This window comes from Scyliorhinus torazame, chromosome 10, assembly GCF_047496885.1.
Source record: "Scyliorhinus torazame isolate Kashiwa2021f chromosome 10, sScyTor2.1, whole genome shotgun sequence".
Taxonomy (NCBI): domain Eukaryota; kingdom Metazoa; phylum Chordata; class Chondrichthyes; order Carcharhiniformes; family Scyliorhinidae; genus Scyliorhinus; species Scyliorhinus torazame.
The window spans coordinates 95,841,360-95,861,995 of record NC_092716.1 but is presented as its reverse complement, the minus strand read 5'-3'; the positions used below and the strand labels follow the sequence as shown (position 1 = coordinate 95,861,995).

The window sequence follows — 20,636 nt, the reverse complement described above, 5'->3', positions numbered from 1 at the left end:
CTGCCGAGCGCATGAAAAAGGCCCACACCCACCTTTGCCCAGGGGGACGTTACCAACTCATGGGGCTGAAGCGTCTCAGGGGGTTGCGCCGGCTGAAACCTTTGGCAGGTGGGGCAGTTGAGCACAATGTTGGCGATGTCGTCGCTGATGCCCGTCCAGTACACAGCTTCTCGGGCCCTCCGCCTGCACTTCTCAACCCCGAGCTGGCCTTCGTGTAATTGTTCGAGGACGAGCCGGTGCATGCTGTGTGGGATCACAATCCGGTCCAGCTTTAGGAGGACACCGTCAATGACGGCCAAGTCGGCCCGGACATTGTAGAATTGTGGTCACTGTCCTTTGAGCCACCCTCCTGTCATGTGGCGCATTACACGCTGTAGAAGGGGGTCAGCCGCAGTCTCACGGCGAATGTAGGCCAGACTTGAATTATCAGCTGGCAGGTTGGCCGATGTGAAGGCTACTTGTGCGTCGACCTGACAGACGAACCCCTCCGATTCGGGCGGTGTGCTCACTGCTCTGGACAGGGCATCCGCGATTATGAGGTCCTTTCCCGGGGTGTAGACCAGTTGGAAGTCGTACCTCCGGAGCTTGAGCAGAATGCGCTGGAGGCGAGGGGTCATCTCATTCAGGTCCTTTTGTATGATGCTGACCAGGGGACGATGGTCGGTTTCCACGGTGAACTGAGGGAGCCGTTGTGTGGAGGCAAGGTTGGGAATGAACTTCCCCAGGAAGTTGACCATCCCGAGAAAGCGTAGCACTGCTTTCTTGTCTGCCGGCTGCAGCATAGCTGTAATGGCGCTCACTTTGTCTGCATCCGGACGCACTCCTGACCGGGATATGTGGTCCCCCAGAAACTTTAGCTTAGTTTGGCAAAAAGAGCACTTGGCTCGGTTGAGGCGCAGGCCGTGATCTCGTATCCGTGCAAAGACACGCTGGAGACGACTGATGTGCTCCTGTGGTGTGGTGGACCAGATGATGACGTTGTCAACATAGATGCACACCCCTTCAATCCCCTCCATCATCTGTTCCATGACCCTGTGAAATACCTCAGATGCCTAGATTATGCCAAACGGCATTCTGTTGTAGCAGTATCTGCCAAAGGGAGTGTTGAAAGTGCACAGCTTCCTGCTGGACTGATCCAGCTGAATCTGCCGAACACCCTTTGAGGCATCAAGCTTTGTAAAAATGTTAGCTCGGGCCATTTCGCTCGTGATCTCTTCCCGTTTGGGTATGGGGTAGTGTTCCCTCATGATATTGTTGTTCAGATCTTTCGGGTCGATGCAGATCCGGAGTTCGCCAGAGGGCTTTTTAATGCACACAATGGAGCTGACCCATGGCGTGGGTTGCGTGACCCAGGAAAGCACTCCTTGGTCCTGGAGATCCTGCAGCTGCTGCTTGAGGCGGTCTTTGAGTGGTGCTGGCACTCTACGAGGTGCGTGAATGACCGGGGTGGCATCCGGTTTGAGCCGTATTCTGTAAGTGTAGGGCAGTGTGCCCGTGCCCTCGAAAACCTCCTGGTTGTGGGCGAGGAGCGAGTGGAGCTGTGCCCTAAATTCTGCATCCTGGAAGTCGGACGTGCCTTCGGGAGACAGAGTGTGTACCCGCTGAAAGAGGTGGAGAACCTTGCACGCCTGTGCGCCTAACAGGGAGTCCTTCGATGATCCAACTCTCTCGAAGGATAGTGTGGCTGTGTATGCATTGTGTGTGACCTCGGGCTGTAATCGACCATCTGACAGCGGGATGGCCGAATCGGTGGTTTGACCTTCAAGGCGTAGAAGGCTGACCATGCAATGAGATTGGCGGAGGCACCAGTATCTAAACGGAATGTGATTGGTGATCGGTTGACCGTTAGGGTGGCACACCATTCATCACCCGGATTAACGCTGTTCACTGGCATCGGCTGGTGGGTCCTGCCTGGGGACATCCAGTTCCTGTCAATGACCGTGACGCGGAAAGCATCCCGGTCGTCGGTATCACCGGTCTGTGCATCGTCAGGGTATGACTCGGTGTATGGAGGCTGAATGGCCCGCACGTCCCTGCGAGGCCGGCGGAATTGGGGAGCTGCTCGACAGCAGGCAGCGTAGTGGCCCATCTTGCCACAGCGGAGGCATTGTCGGTTCTTGGCTGGACATTGCTGCTTTCAATGTGCGGATCCACAGTTGCCGCACGTCGTGACGTCATGGCGTTCATTGCACCATCGTGCAAGCGGAGTTCGGTCCTGCATTGAGTGCGCCTGCGCGTCGCGTCCCTCTGCGTCGACATCTCTTTTGGCGCGTACAAGCGCAGGAGGCCACGGAAAGCGCACAAAATGGCCGCCTTCGTCCGGGCCGCGGGCCGGGAGGAACTCAATTGACTGTACCCGCTCGGCCTCGTAGGAACCCTGCCGTGCCGATTCGGCCGCCTGGATTTGGGAGTACCGGCTGGTCACGTTTTCATGGAGGACGCAGGCTTCGATGGCGGTGGCTAGGGTGACGCTCTTAATTTTGAGGAGCTGCTGGCGTAGGGTGCCCGAGGTAACCCTAAAAACTATCTGGTCCCGAATCATGGAATCGGAGGTGGCCTCATAACCGCAGGATTACGCGAGGATACGGAGGTGTGTCAGGAAAGATTGAAAAGGCTCATCCTTACCCTGCAGGCGCTGCTGGATGAGGTACCTCTCAAAGCTCTCATTCACCTCGATGCTGAAGTGCTGCTTGAGTTTAAGAAGGATCGTCTTGTACTTCGTCTTGTCCTCACCTTCCGCGAATGCCAGGGAGTTGTAGATATGGATGGCGTGTTGCCCCGCTGTGGAGAGGAGGAGGACGATCTTCCTGGTGTCCGATGCATTCTCCCTGTCTGTGGCTTCTAGGAAGAGCTGGCAGCGTTGTTTAAACAGCTTCCAGTTGACGCCGAGTTTTCCAGTGAGTTGGAACGGCTGCGGCGGGCTGATGGTGTCCATGGCACAGGAAGGCGGATTCTTGAAGATATGCAGGTAGGTCTCACAGTTGCTGGGTTCCAATCCTGGTACTATGTCGTGTTGGGTGTTCCGTCATACAGATGAACCAACACGGTTGCAGATGGTACAACTCAGTTTTATTACTTCCAATAACAACATCTGTAAACTAATTACTGTGGTTCGTTCTTTACCCTTTAACCTGTGGACCCAGCCCTAGCACTGTCTTAGAGAGGCACTCAGCACATGGTGAATGGCTTGCTGTGAGCTCTGTGCCCTGAGCTGTCTCCTGCTGGACTCAGCGGGAACTGTGGTGTTCCCTGTTTTATAGTGCGTGTGTTCTTACTGTTGATTGGCTGTGATGTTACGTGTGTGTTGATTGGTCCCTTGATCTGTCCATCAGTGTGCATGTGTGTTTGCACCATGATGTTTATCTGAATATCATGACACTGCTCTGATATCTGCACTTGCTGTAATTTAACAATTGGTACTTTTATTGTAGCTGCAAATGTAAACTCGAATACAATTTATACATCCCAGATCCAGTATAAACGAGACCCAGTCCTTGCTGGAAGGGCAGTGTTTTGGAGGGTGTATAACTGATGTTGATATCAAACTAGCCACTCTGCAGCTCACTGACACTCCGGATCCAGGATTGACAATGTGTCAGGGTTTCCCCATTGGTGCTCTTTCTACTTTCTGCCACACAGCACTGGCTCGAGGGTGCAGCATAAAGCCCTCTGGAGCTGTTCAGTGCTGAACTTCCACAGAGTTTGGGAGACGCGCCGAGCGCATGAGACGGAACCGAGGGAGTCCCTTCACCCGCACCCGGCTCTTGAATCAGCGTAACATGTGAATTCCAATCTGCAGACACCAAGGGTGAAATTCTCCGTTATCGGCGCAAAGTCCGCCGATCGGCGCCAAAAACGGCGCAAATCCGACTTTCATCACACCGCCCAAAACGTCTCAAAGTCTCCGGCCCGGAATGGGCTAGCAGCGACGTGACGGGATCCGCGATTGCTCACGTGCTTCATGCCGTGCGGCGTCATACGCGCTGCACGGCGTGACGGCTCATCAGGACGCGCTGCTCCCCCCCACCCGACCGGAACACCCGACCGGATGGCCGCCCGCCGCTCAGCCCCGAGGTTCCAGTCACGGGATGTGGAGGCGCTCCAGGACGCAGTGGAGCAGAGGAGCGAGGCCCTGTATCCCGGACACGGCCGCAGAGTTGCCCCACGCCACTGCCGGCGTCTGTGGAGGGAGGTGGCAGAGGCCGTCACTGCTGTGGCCCCGACACCACGGACAGGCACCCAGTGCCACAAGGTAAACGACCTCATTAGACCAGCCAGGGTGAGCCTCCCCCTGCCCGATATCCATATCCCCCATATCCCCCCTCCCCCATATCCCCCATATCCCCCCTCCCCATATCCCCCTCCACCATATCCCCCATATCCCCCTCCCCATATCCCCCTCCCCATATCCCCCCTCCCCCATATCCCCCCTCCCCCATATCCCCCTCCCCATACCCACCATAACCCCCCCTCCCCATATCCCACATATCCCCCCTCCCCATATCCCCCCTCCCCCATATCCCCCATATGCCCCCTCCCCCATATCCCCCCTCCCCCATATTCCCCCATATCCCCCGCCCCATATCCCCATATCCCCCTCCCCCATATCCCCCTCCCCATACCCCCTCCCCCATATCCCCCACCCCATATCCCCCCTCCCCATATCCCCCATATCCCCCTCTCCCATATCCCCCTCCCCATATCCCCCTCCCCATATCCCCCATATCCCCCCTCCCCATATTCCCCCCTCCCCATATCCCCCATATCCCCCTCCCCATATCCCCCCTCCCCCATATCCCCTCCCCCATATCCCCCTCTCCCATATCCCCCCTCCCCCATATCCCCATATCCCCCTCCCCCATATCCCCCATATCCCCCCGCCCCATATCTCCCATATACCCCTTCCCCCATATCCCCCATATACCCCTCCCCCATATCCCCCATATCCCCCTCCCCATATCCCCCCTCCCCCATATCCCCCATATCCCCCCTCCCCATATCCCCGATATCCCCCCTCCCCCATATCCCCCCTATCCCCCCTCCCCATATCCCCCATATCCCCCTCCCCATATCCCTCCTCCCCCATATCCCCCTCCCCATATCCCCCCTCCCCATATCCCCCATATCCCCCTCCCCCATATCCCCCATATCCCCCCTCCCCCATATCCGCCTTCCCCCATTTCCCCAAGAGAATCCAGCCCTAACCTTAACCTCTGCAATACACGCGCAACCGATGGCGTGCATTCATATACCTGTCTAACACTGTTGCCTTTTACCCCCCCCCCCTCACAGGAGAAACGCGCACACAACACCAGGGAGCATGTGAGGACTGGAGGAGGCACCGCTGATGAGAGGCCACTGACCGAACATGAGGAAAGGCCCTGGAACTGGCTGGCGGACCTGAGGACCGGGAGGTTGCTGATGCAGAGGTCGGGGGCGTACTAGCAAGTGAGCCACCGACAGCCCGTCCCCATATCCCCCCTCCCCTATATCCCCCTCCCCCATATCACCTGATCACTGCCTGCGTGTCTAACCATGCATGCTTCAATGTGTATCGCAGGAGCAAACGTCGAGGCACCCATCCCCGCAGATGCAGACCGCCCGCATGATGCCCCTCGGAGACCACGGGAGACGGAGAGACCCAGACCCTCCGGCATGCGACGCCCGCAGGGTGCCCCTCAGAGGCCACGGGAGACGGAGAGACCCGGACCCCCCGGCATGCGACGCCCGCAGGATGCCCCTCAGAGGCCACGGGGGACGGAGAGACCCGGACCCTCCGGCATGCGACGCCCGCAGGATGCCCCTCGGAGGCCACGGGAGACGGAGAGACCCGGACCCTCCGGCATGCGACGCCCGCAGGATGTCCCTTGGAGACCACTGGAGACGGAGAGACCTGGAGCAACAGGGAGACGACGCCCCCGTCTCGTGCGGGTGCGATGACGCAGGCGTGTGCCACCCAGCGACGAGAGGGGCAGCCACAGGCCCCCGTCACAGCCGAGCCAGGACACCACTCCCCAGGACACCACTACCCAGGACACCACTACCCAGGACACCACTACCCAGGACACCACTACCCAGGACACCCCTACCCGGGACAGCACTACCCAGGAAAACGAAATAGCGGACAGTGACACAGAGTGGATGGGTGGAGACGAACCCCCACCCCAAAGTGCCATGGACTCAGAGTGGGACGAAGAGCACGACACAACGCCACTGCTGTCACCAACACCCTCCATCATCGCAGAAAAACTCACCTCGGTTGGTCACTTTAATGATGAGGCGTCTGGTACACTCACTGGTGCGCACAACACAGCCGTCCCGGTACAGCAGGTGGAGGTAGGAGCAGCAGAAGGGCCGGGCGGTCGGAGGGCAGCCCAGCCCAAGCGAACATCTGCCGCCCAGATGGATCCCGGGTTCCTGGAGGAACCACACCCACCCATAGATCCGATGCAACCACCGAACCGGAGACGAGCGAAGAGGGTGACGGCCGGCTTGCGGCGGCTGCAGTCGCAGGTGGAGGAGTCCACCCACGTCCAGGAGCTGGGAGTGGTGCCGGTCATGCGTGCCACCCAGGCCGACACCGCACGGGTGGCGTCCGCGGTGGACGCAATGGGTGCGACGGTGTCAGACATGGGGAACATTTTGCGAGGCCTCGTCCCCCCATCCCCCTCCCCGGCATGGACCCCCCCCATCCCCCTCCCCGGCATGGACCCCCCCACCCCCCTCCCCGGCATGGACCCCCCCCATCCCCCTCCCCAGCACGGACCCCCCCCCATCCTCCTCCCCGGCACGGACCCCCCCATCCTCCTCCCCGGAACGGACCCCGTGCCCCCATCCCCCTCCCCGGCACTCATCCTCCCGTCCCCGGCACTCAATCCCCCTCCCGGCACTCCCCCGGAGCCCAGCCCACTCTAACCACCCCCCCCCCCCCCCCCCCCCCCCGCCGCGCACACACACACAAAACCCTAGACACACCTCTCCCCACACATTCAGACTGCGGCCACGCCGTCGCCTGTCCAGCGGCCAACCCCCCAGGCCGTCACCCACCTCCACGCTGGTCGGCGTAAACCTTGAGCACAGGTTGACGCCGATTAAAAGGTTTGATTTATGCCGACGTGACCCGTCATCACGTCGACGGGACTTCGGCCCATCCGGACGGGAGAATATCGGCAGGCCCAAAATTGATGGCCTTGCGCCCACCCGTGCCATTCTCCGAGGTCTGCGGCGCCATTGACGCCCCGCCGACTTTTCTCTCTTCGGAGACTTCGGCGGGTGGCTGGGGCGGAATTCACGGCGGCCAACGGCCATTCTCCGACCCGCTGGGGGGTCGGAGAATCTCGCCCCAAGTTGCACAATGCCTCTCTCGGCTCCAGAGGTTATTTGGGGATTGTCGCCAGGAGATGGCGACATTCGCTGCTTCTTACTGTGCCTGGTGCAAGGTTTGGAATCTCCCGCCAAACCTGTCTGCCCCGAGAGATTGACTGAATTCCCACTGAGAATCTACAGCACGGCAATGAGTTGTGATGACTTGAGGAGCTTGGCTGTTTGAAGACACATTTTGAACACCGATATTCCAAATCATTTTAATATTTACGTAGCAATAACATTTTAGTTTTAAGAAACGTGTGAACGCAAACTTAATGCACGAGGACTTCTCCGGTCCACCGCGTGACTTAAACTGAAGTGATTTTACGCCCTTTGACTGCAGTTACAGAAATAGAAACCTTTATTTTGTTGATAGAATTTACAAAGCAGAGATATATATCGTATCAAATCTGCACATTGAGTTCTTGAGCTGTACAGGGCTGACTGAACAATCACTAAAACCACTGACTTTGATCTCTGGGCTCTGTAATGTAGTCACCTTCCAGAATCGCAATGCTAAAATCAAAATATTGGGGTTATTTTCTTATTTATGTGCACTGTTGTAACATCTGTCTTCACTTGACTGGGGATTGGTGCGATATGAACTAGTTACATTTTGCACTGAAACCCTAAACCACTGCCATGCCCACCGATTAGAGTTACACAGCAGACCTCTCTTCCCATCTTCAGTCATGATGTCCCCAACATGCATTAGATTATGGTTCTAATCTGTTCAGATTTTTTCGAATTAAATTGCTAGTTGTTGTGTTATTTGCTTCTGATGGGAATCCGTATTGTGGTTCTAACACCAAGCCCGGTTTCTATCTCCTCCTCAGCAGGAAGCATGTTCTACAATAGCAACACATGGCAATTGTCTGATAGTCAGTGTGCATCCCTGGGAGCTCGCTACCAATTTGAGCAGTGTACCAATTCATAACCTCGTCATTTCACCCAGTTCCATTTCTGAGACAGATGCCAATTTTCTTGAACATCATGGTAAATGTGTCAGCTGTACTGGCAAGCAGAAAACAGGGGAGGGTAATGGACAGAGAAAACTATCTGCACAGAATAAAACAGCTGAGGTTAAAATATACTCTTTTTTTGCATGGAAAGAATTGACTTATGATACAGATTCCCATCAGAAGCAAATAACACAACAACTAACAATTTAATTCAAAAAAATCTGAACAGATTGGGAATAATTCAATAGCTCTTTCAAAGGGCTGGCCTGAATGGCAACGTTCCTTTTTTTTTGCATGATTCTATGAAGAACCACATCAATGTGTGGTCATATTTTAAACATTATGTGGAAAATATTCCTAGGTCTTGAGATAACAACAATTGGGGTTTTAGCGGAATGGTATAAATTAATGTGCTTGGTTGAATTGATGTTTTGCTGGGTTGCAATCTAGGCTCAGCGTAGCTGCTCATTTGTACCTGGAGAGAAATACATCCGTGCAAACTGTACGTGGTCTGTGGAAGGATTGATCCAAATGACACTTATCACACGCTCTGTGTGTGAAGACGTTGCTCATTAAATTTAGCTGATGACATTAACTTCAAAGTCTTCTCTGCTGGCTCTGCATGAAATGCCTCTCTACGTTCATAATCGTTGTTTCTTTTTATGTCCTCACAACTTATTTTCCCAAAATATTATTTCAATCCCTCAGTGACATTTGCTACTAGTTCTGCACATGAGCCCACTCCACCGAGAGGAGCAAAATAGTCAAAAGTTCCAGTTGATGTACTGTGCAGATTTTGTTTCCTGATGTACTTTGGGCTATTCAATGTCAGAATGCCAGTGTCGCTGGACGAGGGGCTTGGACATTTTTCTTGCAATTTGATAGCAATCCAATTTCAGTTTCCAGTTTAAATTTGGATAGACCCCCACAGTTCCTTTACGGAGTGCGGCATTCAGAAGAGTGCTGCCTAATGCTAATGAAGCTATTGTTACTAACATCGGTTATCATCGTATTATTTCTTATATTTATAACACAAAGGTGGTTGTTATTCAGCAACATTCATGAAGAGACAGTAAGAACGTATTTAATGAAGAGATTTTGGTTTGAATGAACTCTATAACAAGTGGTTTAAGTATATATATTTGAACTGTTGACTCAGGACAAGCTAAGTTTGCAGAAGCAACTTCTTGCTGGTAACTGATATGCTGGGCTTGTGTTCATTGCACAGAACGGCCCATCTTTCTGCCCTGGTATTGTTTGAGTGGGGGTGTTGCATAAATAACCTTGTCGTCTCTCTGCTGGTTTCTCGGGGGCGGGTGGGGGCATGCTTTTCTCTTCTCCATCTGCTGGTACTTGGTGTTTTGTGCGAGTTTGTTAAAATCCTCAGCTGTATATGCCATCTTGTGATTAGCTGCTTGATGCATATGCTGCAAGACAACAGTACAAAAGAGATTGACATGATATTGACTTTCACAGTATGAAAAATCCCCTCTGCCCCCCACAAGGAAATGGATTGCGTTCGCCCCAGGCTTTCTCTGCCCTCACTGTTTACCTGACTGCCAGTCACCTTTCCTGTGAGGACTCGGTTGCATCCCCTGCCCTTGCTGAATTGCCATTTCCATGATCGGGCGTATTTAGGCAGGACCCTGACAATATTTGATGAAATGAGGCCCGCACATTAAAATTGGCTGGTTCTCAAAGTCGCCATTGTTTCTGAATGCATTGCTTGCTTCAATGTTTGTGTACAACATTTCCACCAGCCTCCTAGTTAAAATTAGGATCTTACTGTTGAGATTCATACATGTAATGTTAATTCAACAAGGTACCACAGGAAACCCAATCTATAAAACTATGCTCCAGCATGAGATAGTACTTCCAGGAGAATGATTAAATATACATATATACATATTATATACAAATAAAAGTCATTCAACAATCCTACAAGGTAACAAAGGGAACATAACTGTTTCTATGTATTACATTCTAACCATGCCCAAGACAGAATGTCCACAGTAAAATCCAGTGAAAAATAATCTCATGGGCAGCACGGTGGCGCAGTGGGTTAGCACTGTTGCCTCAAGGCGCCGAGGTCCCAGGTTCGATCCCGGCTCTGGGTCACTGTCCGTGTGGAGGTTGCACATTCTCCCCGTGTTTGCGTGGGTTTCACCCCCACAACCCAAAGATGTGCACTCTAGGGAGATTGGCCATGCTAAATTGCCCCTTAATTGGAAAAAATGAATTGGGTACTCTAAATTTAAAAAAAAAATTTTTTTAAAACAATCTCAATTGTCTATTTTAATGTCCATGTTTAGGATATTTTATTCCACAGAAAATGCATTAAGAGATTTCAGAAGACGCATTTAAAAAATCTTATAGACTGTTACCTGCTTTTCCTGAACACATCTTTTCTCTGTTTTTCTCCTTTTGCCTAGCAGAGAATAAATGGAAAGTAAATAACATGATGTTAACTTGAAACAAATTCTCCGGCAGGTAGGAACAGGCAAATCAGCAAATTGCCTTTGAACTGCATTACTTCATAGAAACAGCTCTATTTCACAATCTAATAGAACTCTTACCTTTCAAACCACATTCTACTAATTATTACTATAATCTTTGATTCATTTCTCATCAGCTCACATGGAAACAAAATCTACAGATCAGTTCGGAACAACCTGATTAACTTCAGTTGGCAATCAAATGAGTCTCAGTATTAACTACTATAACTATACTCAGTCCCAGCTATTGCGCAAAACAAATGGCCTCACTGTGAATTAATCAATTGAATTTAGTTCATTACTAACCTTCCTTCGATTGATCAAATTAGTAACTAGCTGGTCTCTGATCCAAGATCATGAAAAAAGGCAAGAATGATCCCAATAACTAGATCATGAAGGTATGTCAGAGTGAACAATAACTAAATAATTTGAAAAAAAAAAGAAATGCCGATTAAGGGGAAATTTAGCGTGGCCAATCCACCTACCCTGCATATCTTTGGGTTGTGGGGGTGAAACCCACGCAAACACAGGGAGAATGTGCAAACCCCACATGGTCAGTGACCCAGGGCCATGATTGAACCTGGGATCTGAGTGCCGTGAGGTAACAGTGCTAACCACTGTGCCACCGTGCTACCCTCCTCAATAACTAAATCATGAGGGGATCTGAGATGAATCCCAATAACTAGATCATGAGGATATGTTGGAGTGATCCCAACAATTAAATCACAAGGGTATATGGGATGGAACCCAATAACGCGATCATGAGGATATGTGGGAGCGATCCCAATAACAAGATCTTGAGAGTATGTGGGAGTGATCCCAATAATTAGATCATGAGGATATGTGGAAGCGATCCCAATAACTAGATTATGAGAGTATGTGTGAGTGATCCCAATAACTAGATCATGAGGATATGTGGGAGCGATCCCAATAGCTACATCCTGAGTGTTTGTGGGAGTGATCCCAATAACTAGATCATGAGGGTATGTGGGAGCGATCCCAATAACTAAATCATGAGGATATATTAGAGCGATCCCAATAACTCAATCATCATGAGGGTATGTGAAGTAACCCCAATAACTAGATCATGAGGATATGTGGGAGCATCCCAATAACTAGATCACGAGGATATGTCGGAGTCATCCCAGTAATTAGATCATGAGGATTGGTGAGTGATCCAATACTTGCACAGTATCCTTAATCTAGGTTATGAGTTAATATGGTCGATGGCCATCAGACGTATTGGGACAGATAAACCTTTAACCTGATGTAACCCACGAAAGTTGGATGGATAATGCGGTTACTTTACAACCTTTGCTATTGATAAGGTACAGGATTTATTGTTTAAAAGGTCCTTGAGAAAATGTAATTTATGTAACCACGTGGGATAAAGGCGAGTTACCACAATTTGATCTGTAGACATGCAAGGAAATGATATGACTTCAGGGTAGCATAACATACTTTGCTTGCAGTAATTATACAGATCACTTTTTTCTGTTACATCTACCAGAAATGGGGCAGAGCTAGGCTTCAGGACTGCACTGTGTAAGCTATCATGTTAGGATACTTGATGCAATACACAGTGTAAATATCTATGGCAGTGATTAATTTGTTTGCCTCTCTTGCATTCACTGAGATTCTGCAAGATTTATTTCATTCACATGTCAAACTAGCAATTGAGGAGGTTGTCCAGTGATGCACAATAAATGCTATAATATTCACCAGTGAAGACAATCAACTTCTCCATAGTTACAAAACTGTTCTGAGTGTTCACTGAACGTATTGTTTAAATCTATGAGTACAATTACTTCGAACAAATGTAATTCCCTTACAATATTACTTCAGCCCACTGCAACATCTTACAAATCAAATACATTGAAAATTCTAGATTTAAACCATTTAGCAAAGTCCAGCATGCTTACCTCTGCACACACAGAATTTACAAAGGATTGATGTAATAATCAGGAGCAGCAAGAGGAAAGCCCCACTCCCAATACAGATATAGATCCACCAGGGTACAGCACCTAAGTTTTGCTCTGCAAGATTTCAAAATGCAGATACATAACTCAATGTAATAGTTATATGTCACCACAGGAAATGTATGAACAATACAACATATGCATGTTTTAACACTTAATTCAAGCACTGACATACAGATTAACAGTATGATTTAATCTTACTGTTACCACATCCTGGTAAGTAAGCATAGTGGTTACAAATAATACTGGTTAGAAATATACACGTATTGTTAAAATTGTCAGGGTGGCAATGGGGTATTAGGTGGAGGAGAAATGTTTTAATTTACCTTCTCACCCCTCTCCTGTTCTAACTGTGCTTCCATTCATTGTAAAAGCTCACTCTTCTCTGAGCTCTGCTCAGCCCCTGCTAAAATGAGTCAACTCCATTTAAAACCAAACAGTTTCTACTTTCATTTCTCAACTACAGGGACAGGAGTTTTTTTTTAAACATAGGGATATTGCTACTTTAAAGAGGTTCCAAGTTTGTGAGAAGGCTTTTGTTAAAATAGTTATTTGTTTCCAAGCATCCTAAGCACTAACATGCATCACATTAATGTGCATGACCTTTTCAATCCCAGATCAGTTTGTTGCAGCAAAACCTATAGATTTGGGGGTCTTCACTCTCCAATAAACACTTTCTGCTCAATCTAAGTGCTGTTAAAATGAAGGTCAATGCCATCCAAGTGACCTTGAATAAAGTTGCCTGTTCGGTTAGGGATCCTTTGTGTTAATATAAAATACACAAGTTCTATTGTATTTCTCCTCCGCCATTAGCGCTGGGTGTGTGAGCGGGGGAGACAGACTGTCTCCGGGAAATCTGACCGTCAATCTTATTTCAATGCTCCCATCCAGCTCGTGCCCAAAGTGGGGAATGGTTGTTGCTGGCGACTCTAATGCTGATAGAGACTATGCCAGGTAATTTTCCATTAGCTGCTTCTACTGGGAGGGAAATCCCGCTGATAGGGGACATGGTGCAAAGAGAGCACAGGAGGAGGCCATTCGGCCCCTCTAGCCTATGAAAGAGTGATCCAGTTAATCCCATTCCCGTCTTCTTTCCATGCATATCCGGGGTTTTCTTTTCCTTTTCAGGTTTCTATCCAATTCCCTTTAGACAAGTCATATTCGCCCCACACTTCCAGCCAGGACATTCCACATGGAGGGTGATTCCTTCCAGGGTTGTGGCTGGACACGAGGCAAACTTTAATGTCAGTGTTCCTCAAGTCGCGTGACCCCAAATCATCTCAGATTTCAATGGGAATTCTCGCTTTATTTCAATGTGGCAAAACAGCGATAAACCAGGAGATATTCCCACCCAGTGTATCCCGGGATATCTATCACGATGTAAATGCAATGTTATATATATGTGCACATTAGGGTTAACTTACAAAATGTTGTGAAAGGTTTGCGATCTGTTAAAGTGACCTACCTCCGGCACTGGCAATGTAGGTGTAATGGGTTTGCATCCGATTGTTCGGGGAGGAGACCCGACAGGTATAAACTGTCCCATTCTGCACAGGCTGCGATTGCTCCAAATAGCTGGAATGCTGGAAGAGTTTTCCCGGTCCTGGCTGTATATCTGTGCGGGTCCCCTTTCCAAACTCGGTGCCGTTCACAGACCAGCGGATGCTCAGTTCCTGGGAGTGAAAGCTGCCGGCGTTGCAGGCAAGTCTGAGGAAAAGCGCCGAGCCTTTCCCAAAGAGAGTGGGGACAATGTGTGGAGAATAGGGGGGAGCTTTGGGAGACAGAGGACAGAAAGATCACATTATTCTCATGTCGTTTCGTGTAGAAATGAATCAGATTAGTTTCACACCCGGTTTGAATTATTCTCTTGGCTTTATTTCACTTTGCAATGTCCATTCAATGTATCTTTCTTCGTATTTAACTATTTTTCGCTCTTATTCACACCGGATCCTTAAATATTACCCCCCGATTCTAGTCACCTTTGTAATATTGGTGTTTCCTTGTGAAGGAGCCCAAGTCAGAAGCATTTCTGCCCGGTTTCCGCCGAGGTTACATGGCTCTGGGATTAGAAACTGGGACAAGGGGGAGCTTTCCCGCTTCTGTTCATCCCCAATCCCAACCAGAATAATATCAATCCCTGGGCAGCTTCCAGTCTCACACACAGTTGTCGGTATTTGTGTCAATGCCCGACTTTTATCCAATTTCTTCCACCTCCTGCCCGCTAAGCTCTTCCCAAAGACACTGCTGGGGGTGGGGGGGGGGGGGGGGGGGGGGGGGTGAAGTTAAATTGCACCCATTTCTATTCTGAATAGCTGCAGATCCATTGAGAATGACTCGGGTTATTTCAGTCTAATCAGTCACACACCGCGTGTCCAGACTTGGTTAGAAACCAACAGGGACAATAACTCAATCGGAGCAATATCTAGCAATATTTTTGTGTGGGAATGTCCAGCTCTTGTCCAGGTTAAAATCCATGGAATTGAAAGCGAATTAATAATAATATAATAATAATCGCTTATTGTCACAAGTAGGCTTCACATGAAGTTACTGTGAAAAGCCCCTAGACGCCACATTCCGGCGCCTGTTTGGGGAGGCTGTTACGGGAGTTGAACCCGCGCTGCTTATCGTAGGTGTACGAGGCACGAGAGGCTGAGATTGGGATAATGAGCAGATTCTCCAAATGGCAAGATTTACAAGGATGTGTGTCTGGGGCTTCAACTAGTCACCTATTGAGGTATTAACGATTTAATAATACGACAGCGAGCCAACGATCCACATTTGGTGAAGGTACTCGGATGAGCGGCAGTGTGACTGGGAATACAGTCGATCAATATATCTTCATAATTCAAAGAGAATGGGCAGAACTGTACCAAATATACTCCAATATCGGCAAATGTGAGGCCATCTCCTTGAACAAATAGTGAAAAGCTGGAGCCAGTGAGGGTCCAGAACAGACTCGGGGTGGAGTGGGAGTTAATGATTGAAATGTCATGAACTGGTACAGAACTGGGTTAAAAAGGCAAATAGAATGGTGGCCTTTATAATCTGGAGGACTAGGGCACAAAGAGGGACAGAAATCCTGCTTCACTCCTATAAAAACCACACCTGGAGTCAGTGTCAGTAATTTTGAACACACTTTAGGACAAATATATTAGCGTTGAAGTGAGTGCAGCGTAGATTTACCAGGATGAGATCAGCACTTTCATGGTTAAATCATCGAAACTGGGATTGTATTCCCTCACGTTTAGAAGGTTAAGGGGCAGTTTCAAAGTATTAAGATGAAAGATAAGGGCGATATCTAGAAACTGTTTCTGCTGCTTGGGGAGTTTAGGACTCGGAGTAAAGTCTAAAAATTAGAGGCAGACATTTAAGGACTAAAGTTAGAATATTTCACCGACAGAGGTAATAGAAATTTGGAACTCTCTTCCATTGCGAATAATTGATATTACACCAATTGTACATTTTAAATCTGAGATTGCTAAAACTTTTCTTAGCCAAAGGCGGGTGTGTGGAATGAGGTCAATGATGAACAATGATCGCATGGGCTAGCAGAACAGACTCCAAGGGGCTGAGTGACCTCCTGTTGTCCCCATGTCCCTTTGGGAAGCCATGATGTGGAGATGCCGGCATTGGACTGGGGTAGGCACAGTGAGAAGTCTTACAACACCAGGTTGAAGACCAACATGTTTATTTGGATTCACTGGCTTTCGGAGCATAGCTCCTTCATCAGGTGTAAAGAGGTGGTTTACACAAACACACATAGAGACAAAGTCAATGATGCAAGATGATACTTTGAATGCGAGTCTTTGCAGGTAATTAAGTCTTTAAAGGTCCAGAAGGTTAGAGTTCCAATGGATATGGAGAAAACTCTCATTCTGTCCCCAGCCAGAATCCTCCCCTTTTTCCCCTGAATAAACTAGTTCCGTTGTTTTTGAACCTGAGTCAACAACTCTCGTTCCATCAAAACTGCTCAAAGTGAAGGGACAAGAATGATGTCGAACTCTCAATAATACAGGAGCGCATACGGGATGTTAGTGTGGCTGTTTCTAGAGAAACCTTTGGGAGGGAGGTGGTGCTGATGGGGTAAAGCACACACCGCCCATTGGGGTAATAACCACAGAAGGAGAGGGTTTCTTTGTGTTGAATATACTTTGTGTTTGTGTTGATTTACACTGCTCTCAGACTGTGTCTGTCAGATAAAAGTTCATGTTGAGTTGATATTGAACTTAGCTTCTTCCTGTTTGTGGGTACACGTTATACGGTTCGCTTTGAAATGTGCGCCTATGCAGCGGGTCAAACTAATGATCCCCAATTCAATTGTTGTCATTCGCTTCCTGTTTTACTCGGTTACAATGTGTTGAGGCGGAGAAGAATCCAGGGGGGATGGATATAGCCCCGGTTAACGAGGATCCCCATTCTGACAGAGGGCTTAGAGCAGTGAGCCTATCTCCAAATCACACTGTGGGCTCCTAGTCAATCAATCCTTGGTTCGATTATCTGAAGCGTTTCCTCTTAATTATTTCGGCAGGTTTTCCAAATCCTAAAGACAAGGCGAGTTTTGTTTTTGTCTTTCTTGACCCGTTGACTCTCTGCAACGACCATAAACGTTTCCATTCTGACCTGAGATAGCTTAACATCCACTCTGAGTCTCTGTGTGCAGGTTACTACAAACATGGACCATCCTGGTCCAGGTAATGAATAACTTGTTTTTAAAATTTAGAGTACCCAATTCTTTTTTTCCAATTTAGCGTGGCCAATTCGCCTACCCTGCACATCTTTTTGCGCTGTGGGGGTGAGGCCTACGTAGACACGGGGAGAAAGTAATACATAACGTTGTTTGTAACAGATCACGGCTGGCTCTCCAGCAACCTCCCATTTTCTCCAACAGTGTTGACCTCACCAGCCCCAGCCAGTGTGTCCCAATTTGTTTGTCCACGACATTGTCCTCACATTATCTCAGAGCTAGTTGTGATTGTATTGTAAGCTGCCGCTACTCTTGACTGACCGGTCACTTCTGTATATCCCTGTGTTGGACAATTGGCATCTTTATCTTAATTTTTAACCACTTCTTTTGGAATATTTTTGGAATATTCGCTGAAGGTTCAATCTCGAAAGAGCGCTCTCTCTCTCTCTCCTAACTCCAGCTGGATCCCAGAGGTGCCTCCACCTCTCCCGCTGTCTTTCTCATCTTCAGATATGTGCCAAAACTGCCTTCGGGCTAACGATCGATAAAGCTGAAAAAAATCTTCATGATCCATAACCCCCTTCACAGCATCAAGGAGCTTGGAAATGTGAAACTTGGTTTACTGTTCAATGGAAGTTCAGCATTGTATCCAACATCCCATTAGGACGGTTACAGCTCAAATATAAAAGCAAATTACTGCGGATGCTGGAATCTGAAACAAAAGCAGAAATCCAGTCTCCTGAAATATCTGAAAATGCAGCGTCTTGTCTGTGAGAGATTTCCACATCACCCGGAACTCAATCTCAACAGCTGGAACTGGGAATGAGAGTAACCCCTGGAGTGGGATCTTTCTTTTCAGCAGGACCCCACTGCCCCCCCCCCCCCCCCCCAACACTCCCTGTACTTGCTGACACAGTTTCGTTCCCCAATGATTTTATTTAATATTATGTAAACGGTCGCGGTGACAAATGTGAAATCCAGCTCACAAATGCAGTTGTGGACAGATCCAAAGGGAGCGACAGGCGCTGGCACAGAAAGCAAGGGAACAATTCAACACCAAATGACCCGGAGGAATTGACTCGAAAGGCGCCCAGAGTCTGTGAAATCTCCGGGATCACTTCTTCAAACCTTCAATTACTGCCACTTTATGACACAAAATAAAGCAGTTCATTCATCGGCTAATGAGCGAGAGGATTTTGAATCCGGCTCCCATTGTCGTTTTCAGGCGAAAGTGTTTGAAAACACGGAGACGCACAGATTTATTCACTCCTATTTTACCGGATTGGGTGTTTTAATGTATTTTTTGGTCCAGTTTACGTTTCTGGGGGAGCGAGGTCGACAGGCGAAGTCGGAAACTTGACTGGTCCAATCAGACACAACGCCTGTCCAATATCCAATAGGAATCCGGGAATTGTCGAGGGAAAACGTCTTTCATATTGAACAAGGTTTCACACTGGGGTGAATTTCTGAGCGACAGCGGGGTCGGGTTAAAGCGGGGGACTGGAGATTGAACCGGTTAGACAGGAAGATTTCCCTCAAACACACTCAGCCGCCCCCGCTCTGGGGAAAGTGCTTTTTAAAATTGGAAATTACAGGTTAGGGGCTGAGGATTTCTTCAGACAGATCCCCTCCACCTGACTGACCACAGGGAAACAAATCTTCCAGCTTCGGGGGTACTCAGTCCCCAGACAAACATTTCAATCAAATCCAGCATCATTGCAGACACACATTCTTTCTATTCAAATAATCAGCTGATGCCAAGCTGAATGCCTCAATTGAAGCTGCCTCCAGCCCACACCAGGCAGAGCAATCCCGACCCAGGTCAATGATTTCAGTGTCAATGTTTGGAATCATCGGGCTGACCCTAATCTGACTAATCTGTAATGTCCTTCAGGGCTGGGACAGGCCGCCCAGTGACAGGCTGAGCTACAGTGACATTTCCCAGGGAGATTTCCAGGTGTCAGTCACTCACCGGTTACCAGCAGCCTTGTGCCGGTGCCGTTCCCCACTTTGTCCGCCTTGTTAACTCGACAGTAATACACGCCGGAGTCCGGGACATCCACATCCAATAGCAGGAAGGAGGCACTGGCTTTGTTCCGGATTTCAAACTGATATCTACTGTCACTTCTCTCCTGGAGGAAGCTCCGTTCGCCCTCCTTCCACCAGTTCACCCGGACCCTGGAGGTGTCCTGGGCAAACGGGAATGTGCAGAAGAAAGTCACATTGGCGCCTCTGGTCTTGTTCTGCTTGTCGGGGTACTGACCCACTCGCAATGTGGCAATCCCGGTAACTGTGGAGAAAGAACATGTCAGAAATGAAGGCACAGAAATGCTGAAAACACTCCGGATCTGGAGATTGGGTGTGACAGTTAACGAGTTAACATTCCACACCATTGATCTTTCCTCAGGATTGATAATAGTTTGAGCTTTATACAGCGTCTTGCACACGCTCGGGACTTTCTGAAACCTCTTCCATCCCGAATCATAATGAAATAGTCAGGAAAAAGAATTCTTACAAACAGAGAAGAAATGGAATTGGAAACTCTTGAAGATATTGAGGGTTGGTTTGTGGGGACCCACCTGCAGAGAGGATTGTGAGGGTGAGCACAGAGTGGAGGCGAATCCACTTTATCATGTTGAGAGCTGGTTTTAGCACAGGGCTAAATCGCTGGCTTTGAAAGCAGACCAAGGCAGGCTAGCAGCGCGGTTCAATTCCCGTAACAGCCTCCCCGAACAGGCGCCGGAATGTGGCGACTAGGGGCTTTTCACAGTAACTTCATTTGAAGCCTACTTGTGACAATGAGCAATTTTCATTTCATTTCAGTTAGATGGTACAGCTGCTGTTACTGAGCACAGAGCCCTCTCAGGAGCCAGAACTCCCCTCACTGCCAGCTCACTTCAAACTCTGTTCATTGGCTGCTCTGCAGATGGAGCACCGCCCCCACCCCTCCCCCACTCCCCACACTGGCATGTGGCGGCATGGAAGCACAGTGGTTAACGCTGTTGCTTCACAGTGCCATGGTCCCAGGTTCGATTGCCGGCTTGGGTCACTGTGCGAAGTCAGCACGTTCTCCCCGTGTCTGTGTGGGTTTTCTCCGGATGCTCCGGTTTCCTCCCACAAGTCCTGAAAGACGTGCTGTTAGGGGATTGGA

General features: G+C 49.2%; 1 protein-coding gene across 2 annotated transcripts; it reads right to left on the bottom strand.

Annotated features, from left to right (window-relative positions):
* Nucleotides 1–7,599: 7,599 nt before the first annotated feature.
* Nucleotides 7,600–20,308, bottom strand: LOC140430768 (tyrosine-protein phosphatase non-receptor type substrate 1-like). Of its 2 annotated transcripts, XM_072518447.1 has the most exons (6): nt 20,065–20,308; nt 19,458–19,775; nt 14,267–14,572; nt 12,745–12,858; nt 10,712–10,755; nt 7,600–9,754 (listed from the first exon to the last, which is right to left on the bottom strand). In XM_072518447.1, exons 1-6 carry the CDS (start codon nt 20,117–20,119, stop codon nt 9,545–9,547), a joined length of 1,047 nt encoding a protein of 348 aa, XP_072374548.1. In that variant the 5' UTR covers nt 20,120–20,308; the 3' UTR covers nt 7,600–9,544. The 2 variants fall into 2 exon arrangements, with proteins under 2 accessions (XP_072374548.1, XP_072374549.1); XM_072518448.1 differs by lacking the exon at nt 12,745–12,858.
* Nucleotides 20,309–20,636: the final 328 nt, after the last annotated feature.